Raw genomic sequence first — 13092 nt, 5'->3', positions numbered from 1 at the left:
TTTCCCAGAAAAATCTCTGTGTCTTACAGTTATATTAATTATTTAAAGCCATATGAATCTTTAAATTATTAAATCTTAACATAATTTGGATTAATTTTTTTATTACTCTGGCTTAGGTTAAATAAATGATCCAAGCATCTGCTACAAAATACAATTGTGTGCAATCAAGTCCAATGATTTGAGATATTAATAAAGCAATTTTGTATTTTATAATACAATTTTTTCACATCTGTGAAAGAGAATGTATTCACAGCATGATATTGAATATATATTGGATTTTTGTCATTATATTTCTTCTCATGAGTGCTGTATCCTTCAACTGAGGAGGACAGCAAGGGCCAGTGTCCACTTCCCTGAGGGCAAATTTTGCCTTTTACAATAATCTGAAGGACTATAGTAGGATACTGGATGTGAGACTTGAAAGCCTGTCATTTTGAAGCTGTCAGTTCTACACTATCTCGCAGTACTTCAAATGATCAGGTTCCAGGTCTTATATTAGTCTAGGTTTATTTTCAGTAAACGAGAAAAATATTTTCAGTGCTGGTACAATATTGCAAATGGATCAGATAAAGAGAATAGTCCCACATTCTGAATCTAACAAACATGTGACTCCTGAAGTGCCTGTGAAGTTTCTTTTAAACCCCTCCATACCCTGTGTGCAGGTTTGCTTATTAGTTTTAAATAGGGTACTTGGTCTTCTTACGTAGACTGTTAATTGGAATTAGAGCATTTAGCCTTTTAGGCTGCTAGTTTAATTATGGTAATGTGTAAAATGTATCAGCAAAGCCTGTTTGTCTATGCCAATGAAATTTGTTAACTTCAGTTGGGTTCCCAATAGGCTGCTCCGTGTCTAAGGCAAATTCCAACAGCAATGACATGAGCTGTCTTGGCCCAAACCCCATGAAATGAATAAAAAATGGAAACCAGACTGGCTTTCAGTTCCTGAGAGCTAAGTAGCCCCTGCTATTAACACTGGGAGACATGAATGAAGAACCATTCATTTGAGTTGTATTCTTGTGCATGAACAGCATGCTGCAATCTCCAGGGCAGGCAAAATGTCAAACTTTATTACACTAAACCAACATGAAATAAAACTGGGAAGCCTGAAGTAAATAGGCAATCAACAGAGAAGGTTTTTGTGTGCATGATAAGAAAGACATGGATTGAACTACTGGGTTGCGTGGCTGAAATAGGGGAGGTTAAAAACTACTTTTTTAAGTTTTGGAGAAGTCAGGGTATGGAAGAATAAGATACTGAAAGCAAGCAGGAGCAAAAAGGTGAATTTGAGAGCCAGCTCAGGAAAGCAGGTGTGTAGAACATAGTGCCTATGAACTTTTAAAAGTTTATATTTCTAATGCTTATTTTATGTATTTCTCATTTCAGATTGCCTGTTTGGTTCCTGTTGACCAGTTTGAGTTATACAAGAGGTTGAAGTTTGAACGAGGTGTGAAGATTTTTGTTTCTATTACCTTCTCTTTTGTCAGTGGAGGCAGCACTGTTATATATGGCAGAGACAGAGCCTGTTGAGTGAATTAAGGAAGAGACAGAGAAGATGTCTTTGCTTTGAAATAGTTTAAGAGCAGTCACTAGGTCCGACTGTGTTCCACAGACAAATTTGAAATTCTCTGTTTTGCAGAATCAAAAAAGCAGCATTAATGAATTACTAGACTTCTCCTCAAGCTTGTGGGCAACGCTCTCAGCCTGGGACTCCATTGTTCTTCCAATGGCACATTCTTCTTGGATCCTTGAGCTGGTTGTACTGGTAGAACTTGTCAAGGTGGTAGAGACTGGTGCTGGTCAGGGCACACAGTCCTTTTACACAGCCATAGGGGTCTTCAGAGCTTCTGGATGCACAACTGCAGAGCTTCTGGAAGTGTCACATATTCTGAAATGCAATGCGAATTTTTGCAAGCGTCTCTACAAAATAGATTTGCTTATGCGGAAGCCTCATGTGTATTCATCTAGTAGTTTTCTTCCCAAGGAATAGTAGGTCCACTCTTTCCTGAGAAAGGCCTACTTTGTAAAGAAGTTTAAAACTGAAAGTCTCACTGAGGCCAAGCTTTCCCATGCCCAGAGGTCACTCTTCTGCAGTAATAGATGGTTCCTTGACAAGGCTGAAGAATAAACTTGCGAGTCAGAAAGATGAGATCCCATTCCTGATTTTAAACACTGCCACCAGCTTGAAAGTTCCACCAGCTGGAAGGTGTAGTGTTTTTCAGAGAACTCAGTGCATGGTAGCATGCAGAGTGGTGTGCCTGAGACACTGCCCCACTCTGCCTGTTCTCAAACTTTCCTTGAAAGACTGTATTTATACTCTTGCTCTGCATGCCTGCTAAGATGCAGTGGATTGTGTAAGGCAATGCAGAGGTCTATAAAAATTAGGCAAAGTAATGCACTTGAAAAGTTGATTGGATAGAAGATTATAGAGGTTTTTACAGAATCTCATCTGACACGAATCCTTGTGAATGACCACAAGGTAGAAAAATTGCAAAATACTCAGACATGCCCCAGAGTTTATGGGCAAGTGCAGATAGTAGCTATGATTTTCAGGCACTCAGGTTAAAAAAAAAAAAAAAAAAAAATCCTAAATCTTGCTTTATTTTTTTATTTCTTTCTCCTGTTTTACCACTTTCTTGTTTATTCTTACGATTTCTTACAAAGTCTCTCCAGTTCATAAGCTAAGTGGCTTGTCTACAGTCCTAGACAATGGAAATCAGAGCTTGTCAAATCACCATACTAAAGAGTTAAGAAAAAGAAACATCTTGCAATACTTTAATCTGTTTTATGCAAAACCTTTTTTTAACTGAAGGCTCTGAAACTACTGGTTTCCTCGTATCTCTTCCTCTATAACTAGCCAAAGCTGAACTCATGATCTTTTGCCCAACTCACTGCTACTTTTTTCTCCCTGCCTCCCACACAGAGAAGTGTGAAACTTGTCTATTTTTTAAATCCTCCTTTCCTTTTCTTTCTTGCCTTAGTCTGACAAATCCTCTTCCACCTCTGCTATCTCTCTTCTTTATGATTCTAAGATCTGCCCTTGCTCCTTTATGATAAAACTGGTGTCCAAGCAGCAGACGTAGACATAGCCCTTTTGCCTTGCCTTTTGGCCCTAGCAATAAATCCAGCTTACTGATGTCTGGGAACAACGATTCCTGCTAGCTAAAGCTCTGACCTGGAGACCTAGCACTAATCCAAGTCTTAGCCAAGACATTTTGTCTATCCTGGTTTTAGTGCTATCCCCAAGGCTGACCTTTCTGCACTCGTCAGTGGGACTTGGCTTATTGACTTCTGCTGGCCAGGAGCTCCATTCTCAGACCTGAGCCTTACCTGGCAAAGCCTGCCTGCCCTGGTCTGACACTCTTTTTCTTAAACTAGCAATAAACCTCACTGATGGCATCTGCTGGGGATGGATTCTGACCCAGAATGTGTCCAGAGACTCCTTCCTGATCTTCAAGTGATCGGTAGAGCCCTTCCAGACATTTTCCATTGTGAGATGAATTTTGAGGAAAATTTGGAGCACCCCAAGAAGGACTTACACATCCGACAGCTATTTCCTCCATCCCCCATCTGTGCTAGCTATGTTAATAGAATATGTTTATTCTCATTTTCATTGCTTTCTTTTTTTAATGGGCCAATAACATTGTGTGAAAACATAGTGAGAAGTAATTGGTATAGAATGCTGTATCTATAGACAATTGTTAAATTTAATAATAGATGCACTGATAATATGCTATTCTCCTGTGAGTTTTGTGTTCTTAAAATGCAAATGTGTTTTTAAAAACAAGATCTTTTTGCATATCTGTAACTTCTCTGCATCCAGTCAGGGCTAAGCCACAGAGCTTCTTTGAAACATATTTATTAGAAACCAGGAATTGCTCTGTGTCTATTTAGGATGGTCTTGATGTAGTCAACAGAAGTAAAGAAACAGAGGAAAGTGGTTAGGGTATGTGGTTAAGTGATTAGGGCACATGGTAAGTGGTTAGGGCACATGAATTATGTTTGCTTCTGTGGCAATTACTCAGTAGGCTTCGGTAGATGAAGAGAATCTGCATTTTATGCCGGACTCAAAAGTAGTCTGTTTTAAATGGAGATTTCTGTGAAATACAGCCATAATCTTGTCTTTCCAGTGAGTACCTCCTCTGAGCCAGAAATTATTTTCTTCAGGGTGCTGCATTCCCCCTGTCTGCCACCCACATCTTATCTGCTGGTGTGCATTTTTTATGAAAACTGGCCAGATCCCTGCCCAAAACAGAACTGTTTGGGAAGGCTTTTACTCTTGAGAGTGGAGGGAGTTGCAACTGAAGTTGCTCCAGGGAAGCAGGGAAAAGGTTTGGGAGAGAAATGGCCCTAACCAACAGATGGAGCAACTTGCCAGAGCAGGATCATAGCCTCTTTCCCTTTTTTGGCTGTGTCTTTTTATTTTTTTCTGGTTTTGCTTGTACTCCATGGTAAACCAAACAGTATGAGACAGCGTGGATTGCAAAACACCATCTGTAGGTTCTTTGTAAAATGGAGGAAGTAGGAGAGGAGGGACTTTCTTCTCTTGTATTACATCTTGCTGCAACAAGTTCATAAAAAGCAGTTTTACAACCCAACTCCCCTCCTTCTAGTGATGTCAAAACCAGACATTCTGTCTTTCACCCAAACACAGGATAGGAGAATTCAGGTTTCCAAAGCTGAATTTTCAACAGAAAACATGCAGAACCTATTGTGTGAAGGATTAAATTCAATAGCAAGAACTAGGCCATAGTCTTACCCAATTTAGAGTTTCTTTTAAGAGACACCAAAGGAACATTGAGAAATAAAAATTTCTCAGTCTGGACATTACCTTTTAAAGGTATGTAAATATGAAAAGTTACTTGTTTTGCTGTGACTCGCTTCTCCCTACTAATGAAGCTGAGAACTAATTTGTTTTTGCTTTCATTCGGTAGAAAGCAAAATGTTTATTTTGGGAGGTAAAGAAGGAGTGTGCAATACGGAGAAAAAGATGCAACTAGATCCATGAAATGGCTGAGGGTAGATGGTACAGGTATTTTGCTGTCACTGCCTAAATTGTAGGTGACAGCCTTTGCATAGAAATAGAAATTCTCTGCATCTCTTGGAGCACTCTGACACAGACTCAGAAATTACTGAATTCAGAGCACTGTGTACCTGTGTGTCCTGCAGCCAGCAGAGAAGATGAACATCCATACGTGCTTTCAGCAAAATTTGCCAGAGAACATATATATGAGATCCTTGTGCAGCTTTTTGTTTCAAGTGGGACAGCTAATTTTATCTGCTGGAGGTACCTTGTAATGGCTTTTGCCATCTCACAGTCAGGATTTCCAGTGACTTCGGAGACATCCCCTCCATCTATTTATTTTCAATGGTGGTACCAGAGAGCTCCCAGGGAAGGAGGAGGGGCAAGGTAGTTCCTGCAGACATGACAGACCTTTTCTGGGGAGGCTCTGCAGGGTGTGAGTGTTCAGTTGCATCTCATGGAATTGACAGTGAATATGTCCCAGCTGGGTTTTTGTTGCAAATTCCTTGAATAAAGATTGGGAAGTGAGAGAGAAAATCAACATTTATCATTCTCTCCGTGTGGTGATGACTGTAACTCAGTGTCTACACCCTGAATCTTGACTCCTGTAATAATCTGATACCAGACAAATAGTAATGATATGATACAGTGAATATTAACTGCAGTTTATAGGTAGAGAAGAAAAATAACACATGGAAAGTGACCTGATATGAATTTAATTATAGTCCTTCTGATGTTTATATGGAAGTTACTGCATGGCTTGCACATGTCAAAGACATGGAGTGGCCTAGTGTTACAAAAGACACATGCTTCTCAGCAAGCAGCAGTTAGGTTCATATTTTTTATGAATCTCCCTATAAAAAGTCAACGAACACATTCTGTGGGATGTATTTCTATTGTTGCAATGCTTTCAGCACAGCTGCTTAGCAGAGCACAAATGCAGACCTGCCTAAAGAAGAGAAGGCCCAAGTGCCCATGGGCGTGGGTGTGGAGCCCTTTGGTTTCCACACCCTTGTGCAGAATTGGGTGTTGTATACCTAGACACTTGTCACTGGAACAAGAGGGGGACTGTATAAAAAGTTTTATTTTTCTCTCTCTGTTGCATTTCAGAAGTCCACTTGGACCCCCAGAGAACATGGTGCCCCACAGCCGACTGCCAAACAGTGTGCCACATCGCACCGAGCGAGTCAGGAGCACCGGTGCCAGTGGAGTGCCCCACCTGCCACCTGAGCTTCTGCTCCTCCTGCAAGGAGCCGTGGCATGGGCAGCACCTGTGCCAGGAAAACCAAATTACTCCGGTGTCGACCGAGCAAGGGTAAGATGGGAATCCCCAATGGCCGTGCCATCTTTTGGTTCTTTTCATCACAGGGCTCACATCGGGTTCATGGAGCAACTTTCTTTTAGGTCCACAGCTTCAGCTCGGAGCCTGTCCCTCTCTCCTGGTGTTTCCTAAATACAACTCCAGTCTAAATATTACTTTAATGATACATTTTATTTTTTAATACTTATATTATCTGTGTACTTGTCAAGCTTGGGTTGCAATTGACACTTCTAAAAGGTGAAACCCTCCAGGACTTTAAATCTGCCTAAAGGCTTTGTTCACATGCTAGAATTATGACCTGTGCCCATACAAGATATCCAATATACCAATATTTTAGGATTCAGATTTTGCTTATACTGTGATTAAGAAATCACCCCTGCGTAATATTTATAGAATCTCTGCATAGAAATACCTTAACTCCTACGCAGTGTAAATATCACTTGGAGTGAGAAGCCTGATTTATGCTGATTTTCCTTAAGTGCAAACAACCTGCAGATCAGGTTGTAAAAGCCATTAATCTATAGAAGAGAGACTTCTGTGTTTAAAGTATGTCATGTCTTTGGCTATCCATCTTTGTTTTCAGAATCAGGTTATGTTGAGTCATGTTTTCAAACTTCTCTATCATTTTGTTTTTAATAAATGAAAAACTTCAAACCTAGAGCATTCTGCTTGCTAGTGACTCCATGGAATAGGAGTTGCCAAAAAGCTCTTGCTATGATTTTTCTTCTCCAGGTGTGATCTCTGGCTGTGGCAGAGTTTAAGCCTATTTTATTGAGACAAGGAGGATTCAGACAAGGATTACGAGTTGCATAATCCAGTCCTGTTAAATGAATTGTGCAAGGTCTCTGTAACGAAGTCCTAAGTTTTAATGCTATAGGTGATTAATTGTGGGTGTAGTGAGTGCTGGTTTTATATAGCACAAAGGAACAAGGCAAGTGATTTTCACTTTTATGTGATATTAATAGTCTTACACCTTGTAGTGAGTATGATTCAGTGTATTGTACTGAATATAAGAAGCTTCTCACACTGAGGACACTTAGGACAACAATATTAGATGCTCTGTAGAATAAGCACAATAAATATCAGGCAGTGGACCTGAATACCAACAATCTTGTTCAGATCTCACTTTAATGTTTCCTTACTTTTCTAGGTTCCTTATTGGAGCAGAGACAGAAGCGCCGATTAAGCAGTGCCCAGTTTGTCGAATTTATATTGAGCGAAACGAGGGCTGTGCTCAGATGATGTGCAAGAATTGCAAGCACACATTTTGCTGGTATTGTCTACAGAACTTGGATGTAAGTGCTGCAGAAAAATCACCAGGATAAAAAATAATGGTGTTAGGGTTAGTCTGAGGCCCTGCACAAGCTCTTTGTTAGTTCATTGCTGTCCTAGTGAATTTCTTGGCTCAATTCAATTTCTGACTCAGTGGCTTTCTCTCACTCAGTCCTTTTATTTATATCAATATAGTTTTTTATTTCTTCCATAAGTGCATATAAGTGCATAACTCTTCATAAAGGGTTATGGCCATGTCTATGGGTCCCATGTTAATTCTTTGAGGGAAATGGGACTAACATGTTGCTTTCTGGAGGTTTGTTCCAGCAATACCTTACTCCAATTCCCTCTTTCTAAAAACAATTTGGTTGAGAGTAAGGGAAATAGATATCTTCCACCTGTTTCAACAGCAAAAGATGCAAAATGGTGTCTAAAAAATGATATAGTACTGGGTGAAGCAGGTTGTTCCATAGTATGGTGGGTTAAGGGCTCCCTGCTAAGGAGGATTAGGTCTCCTTCACTAGTCCATCTCTAGTGCTGTGTTTGCTTAAGAGAATGATTGGCTGTTAGGCTTGAGGATAAAAATGTTGGATCATGAACATGGATTGTGAAGTGCATGTTGCTAGTTATTTCTCAAAGGTTGCAAACCAGTCTCAACTTGTGTGGACTTCAAGTATCCTAGCAGCACAAAGAGTTCTGGAAGTAATGCACTTGTATATATGGCAGCTTGCCCTTTTGGCACAGTCACCAGTAACAACTATGGGAGTGTGAAAAGGACTTTACCAGCACTTGAAATAAAATGTTACGTGCTACTTAGCTTTTCTCGTCTTTTTTGTACTCCACAGCCAGCAAACGAGACTTCCTCAGTCTTCATCCTTTACTCAGTGTGCTAAACAGGTTTCCCTTAGTGTTATGTCCCCTTTCTGTGTGGGTGAATGTGCTTTTTCAACATGAGTCTTAGGGCTTGCCTCAGAGTACATGCAGTACATGGCGATTGCTTAACTTTGTGCTGAACCAGAAGAGTGTCACATTCTTGCAGCCTCTGCAGACGTGCCCTTATTGAGTTTTTGTCAGTTCAAAGGGAGAAAGAGAGAAAGAAACTGTAGCTGTGTGATTGAAATGTAGTTTTTCTGAATGTGTGGGGGTTACAGGAGCTCCGGGCATAGATGAAGGTAATACCTGCAAAGCTAGAGAGCAGAGCTGAAAAATGAAAGGGGAAGCAGCATCAGGTTACAGCACAGTGGTTTCGGGAGGGTAATGCAGGGCATGAGTCACGTTCTGAAGAAAAGAATGGGTAGTTTAATAAATATTAATGGTAAAAGAGAAATGAGACAGGATTTTTGTACATTTTGTATTTTCCTGTTAAGTCTAAGAAGAGAACTACTGCGAAGTAGATACATCAGGAGAACAGAAGGTAAAATACTTCAGGAAGACGATACCTTACATTGCTAGTTTTCAGAAATGCCTGTTGTTTTCAGTTCCCTTTATCATCACCAAATTATAGACCAGGTACTTGTGCAATTAGGTGAAACTCATGTGCTTATGCTTTTTAAAAGTGGAGGAGGAAAGATGCTGTGTGATAGATAGCTCAGGTGCCAAACATATGCCAATTTCTGAAACTGCAAGAAGTTATTCTAGGTAATTATTTAGAAGACGGGTGAACTTGTCTGCTGGCAGCTGGCAATTTCAAAGCAGTGCCAGGAAGGTTGTGTTTCCACTCTGGTCTTGAACTTCTTCCTGCAATTCTGTAACCTGCTCTTACAGCTTCTCCTTTTGTTTTTCAGAATGATATTTTCTTACGACATTACGACAGAGGCCCTTGCAGAAACAAGCTGGGCCACTCACGGGCTTCAGTGATGTGGAACAGAACACAGGTGTGTTCCTAGCCAGCTGGGCAGAGCTCTCATGCATGTATGGAACAAAGAGATTTTAGCCTTCAGAGATGAACCAAGATGATTATTTTCATATTTTCATCTTTTTTTTTTTTGTGACCTATGCTATGTTTATGCATGCACATGCACATTTTTTTCCCATGCTATCTAAATATGTATTTTTCACCACCCTGTCTTTCAGGTTGTGGGGATCCTCGTTGGACTAGGTATCATAGCGTTGGTGACCTCCCCCTTGCTGCTTGTGGCATCTCCATGCATCATCTGTTGCATTTGCAAATCTTGCCGGAGCAAAAAGAAAAAACCTAGCCTGCCAACAACCTAAAATTCTGTGTCTTTTTGAGTCTCCATCTGTACAGCATATGTATGTGAGAAAGCACAATGGTTATGTTTTGGTGCCATACCTACCAAATAATGCTCCCTTTTTTTGCCAGTTCTTGGGATAAGTGCCTATTCTTTACAGGCTACTCTATCACTAACAAGTCCAGATTATTGTGCAGTACATGCAGTATAGGTTTTTGCTTCCTGAAGAGGAAAACAGGACACCATTCAGTACTTCATATTCTAATATGATCTGCTGTTCAAGACGGATAGAACATTACCATTTTCCATCAGCTGCACATGACTTGATCCAGCCACATTACTCTGTCATTGCAGATTCAGTCAGTACTGTTGTGCTTGCTGCTGGTTCTTGGTGACACAGATTTCTCAGAAAGTTTTGGGTCTTTTGTGAAAGAGGGAGAGGGAAAAGCCTGATTGGGTCCCTCTGTCTGCTAGCTTGTGTCCAGTTAAATGTAACAAACCATTAAGAAAATTCGTTTGGTAGTTTCCTGTCAATTGGCTACCATGGCATTTCTTTCAGCATTGAAATAGATTTGATTTTTGCCATTGATCTCAACTACAGAAGTAAAAAAACAACAAAACTCTTTCCAAGATAGGGCTCTCTACTGAGAGACTGGACTACCTTGAGAAAGCTGCTATTTTCTTCACATCAAACATGACATATCTACCATGAAATATTTGAAATATGCATATTTTCCCTATCATTGGGCATGCCTTCAGTATCATGGGTGTAGCAAACTCACAGTGAAGGTAATATTGTTAGAAAGACTGTGATAACAGTTCCCATTTTGTGCAGAGCACTGGGATCCTGGTTGGGTGTGTGCAGAGTGGTGGCATGGGCGCAGATATACCAAGTACATATGGGCAGTCAGTGTATTTTTTTCAACAGTTTACATGGGGTGGCAGCAAGAACCCTGTTAAAAAGTTACTGAAACCAAGCTAAGCCAAGCCCTCCTTCAAAATCTTATGGACCTGCTGAAGTGAATACTTGAGAAATGCTGTGTAAATGTGACCTCTGTCCACTGGTGGGTATTTCTTTTGTCCTGCTCAAGGTTAACAAACTCTGTTATTTATATTTTAGTTACTCTAAATCTGAAAGGCTGTCATTTAATAAGTGCTTCATTTTAATTTGGTGCCTCACCACCAAGCCAATTCAAACCCTGGTATCAGTTACACCTGTATAAGTTCATTGGAAACTCACTGAAGAGCTGGAATTACTCCAGGGTCAGTCAGGAGTAGCTGAGATCAGACTCTGCTCCCTGGAGTTTATTTCCTTAATGGATGGTGCTTCTCACAACCGGGGCCGGTGGCGCTTTTGTTTTGGACTCCCGTCTGTGCATTCTATATCTGTGGGAACAGATGCAAGTTTGCACTGTATAATTGGTTGTAATTCCAAACCCCTTTCCGCAAGGGCTGCAGGGTTTGAAGATGCTCAGCCCGAGCGTGGTGTCGGGCTCGCGCTCTGCCCGGCTGCCCCTCTCCGAACACAGCGCGGGTCACCGGAGAGTGCTGTGAGGGTGCTGGGAGTGCTGTCTGTGCGTGGTGTTTGGCCGAGCCTCAGGAACTTTGCCTTCTTGGCAGCTGGAAATGTGACCTTTTTTCTGTTTAACTTCACTCTCCGGTTACTGTAACAAAAGTGGCAGGTTTTCTTCTTTTCAGAAAGTGTAGTCTGTTGAGCAGACTAGCAAGGACAGAGGCCTTAAATGATACTGTCTGTTTTACTTTTTAATTGATTTCTTTTATAAATACTGTATGACTTTGCTACCAGTCATAGCTGGAGGGCAGGCAATGCTCGCCAGTGTGAAAGGCTATATTTATTCTTCATCCTCAGCTTTGAAGGGAAGCAGAAGGGTAGACATTCTAAATACAGAGTGCAATGCAGGCAACTGCCATTTATAATAGATAAAGAATGTTTTCTGTATGTGTTTTCTTGAAGAGCACTAATGGTAGTGCTTTGGGGTACTTGTGACAGATTAAAGTGTCCAGCCCTTGGCTTTGCACTATTTTTCTACCTACGTTTTTATGGCACTACTGTCATTTCCATTTTATTTATGAACTTGAAGTTGCAGGTCTTACTTTAACAAAGCCACAAGGACAAAGATGTAGGAGCTGTACAGTTTCTTTAACCATAACCAGCATTGCAATGTACCAATATCCTTTGCATGTTGAAATTTGAGGTTTTTTCATGTTTTGTTATCTTACCCATGACCGATGCATCCTTTGGTAGTCTGGTTTCTTTCCTTGTCCTCTCGCTCTTTCTGTTGGCCTGTTTTTGCTAAAATGCTTATTGGAATGAAGGTGTCAGATCTTTTTTTTCATTAATACTGTTGTGTTAATAAAACTCTCAGGTTCTTCCCTCTGCTAAAGAAATGCAGCTGAAGGCAGCTGTCTTGCACCAGTTTAAGTGCCTGGTGGGCATATCAAAACTGGTACAAATTAGTCATGCAGCCTGGCAATCTCAGCGCCAGTCCAGGCATCTAAGAAATCTAGATGTGGATTGGTAACCCAGGCTTTTCCTGGAATCTTTACACAAAAACTGGATAAGGAAGGTATGAGCTACAGGCACCCCTTCCTTTGGCTGTGTAGGTGCAACAAGTGGACCAAGAAGGAAACTCTAGACATCTTCAGAGCTTAAAATTAAAGCTTTACAATGATTTTCTTTAAAAGGCCATGTCCAATGCCCCAAGTATCCTGGATTTTCACTGTATGGGAATACTTGAGCATGTGCATTAAGTAGACCCTGGCCTGGCCAAGTTAAGCATTACCTGTGCTGAAGCTCTGGGAGCAGGAAAGCCCCGTTGCTTTGTTTTCCAGAAGGCAGCTATTTTGCACCAACTGGCTATGCTCACAGAGTTTCCAGAGAAACATTTTAATAGGAATCTTTTTACAGTGTTGGCTTTTGCTTTTGTGCTGCTTTTGTTTGTTTTTTAACTTTGTAAGAAACATTAAAGTCACTTTATAAAAGATTTATTGAAAGCATGACAAATAATACTAGTAATAATTAAGGAGAACTAAAGATGACAGGACTCTGACTACATCTGACTCTTCTTAATCAAGGTATCTGTAAATCTGCTCTCCTGAGCTCCATCTGAGTGATGTACACAACATTGGTGTGCGTTGGTGCACATTACCAACTACCAGGCTTCACTGCTCTTCCCTCTCTTCTTGCCCTTGTGGCAGGTGGCTGGTGTGGGGGCAGCAGCCAGGGGAGAGCTCAGGGCTGTGGTAGTGCAGGTACCACACAGTAG

At 40.8% G+C, this 13092-nt stretch overlaps 1 protein-coding gene across 2 annotated transcripts in view; it reads left to right on the top strand.

Annotated features, from left to right (window-relative positions):
- The window catches only part of RNF144B (ring finger protein 144B), a 49207-nt gene extending 37070 nt beyond the window's left edge, over positions 1-12137 (top strand). For both annotated transcript variants that reach the window (XM_021553420.3, XM_021553414.3), the window contains exons 4-8: positions 1384-1444; positions 6131-6335; positions 7492-7636; positions 9398-9487; positions 9687-12137. In XM_021553420.3, the coding sequence (XP_021409095.1) occupies positions 1384-1444; positions 6131-6335; positions 7492-7636; positions 9398-9487; positions 9687-9827 (642 nt within the window). In that variant the 3' untranslated portion in view covers positions 9828-12137. The remainder of the gene's footprint in view (positions 1-1383; positions 1445-6130; positions 6336-7491; positions 7637-9397; positions 9488-9686) is intronic.
- Positions 12138-13092: the final 955 nt, after the last annotated feature.

The sequence above is a fragment of the Lonchura striata genome, chromosome 1 (genome assembly GCF_046129695.1).
Source record: "Lonchura striata isolate bLonStr1 chromosome 1, bLonStr1.mat, whole genome shotgun sequence".
Lineage (NCBI taxonomy): Eukaryota > Metazoa > Chordata > Aves > Passeriformes > Estrildidae > Lonchura > Lonchura striata.
This window is presented reverse-complemented; position numbering and strand designations above follow the sequence as displayed.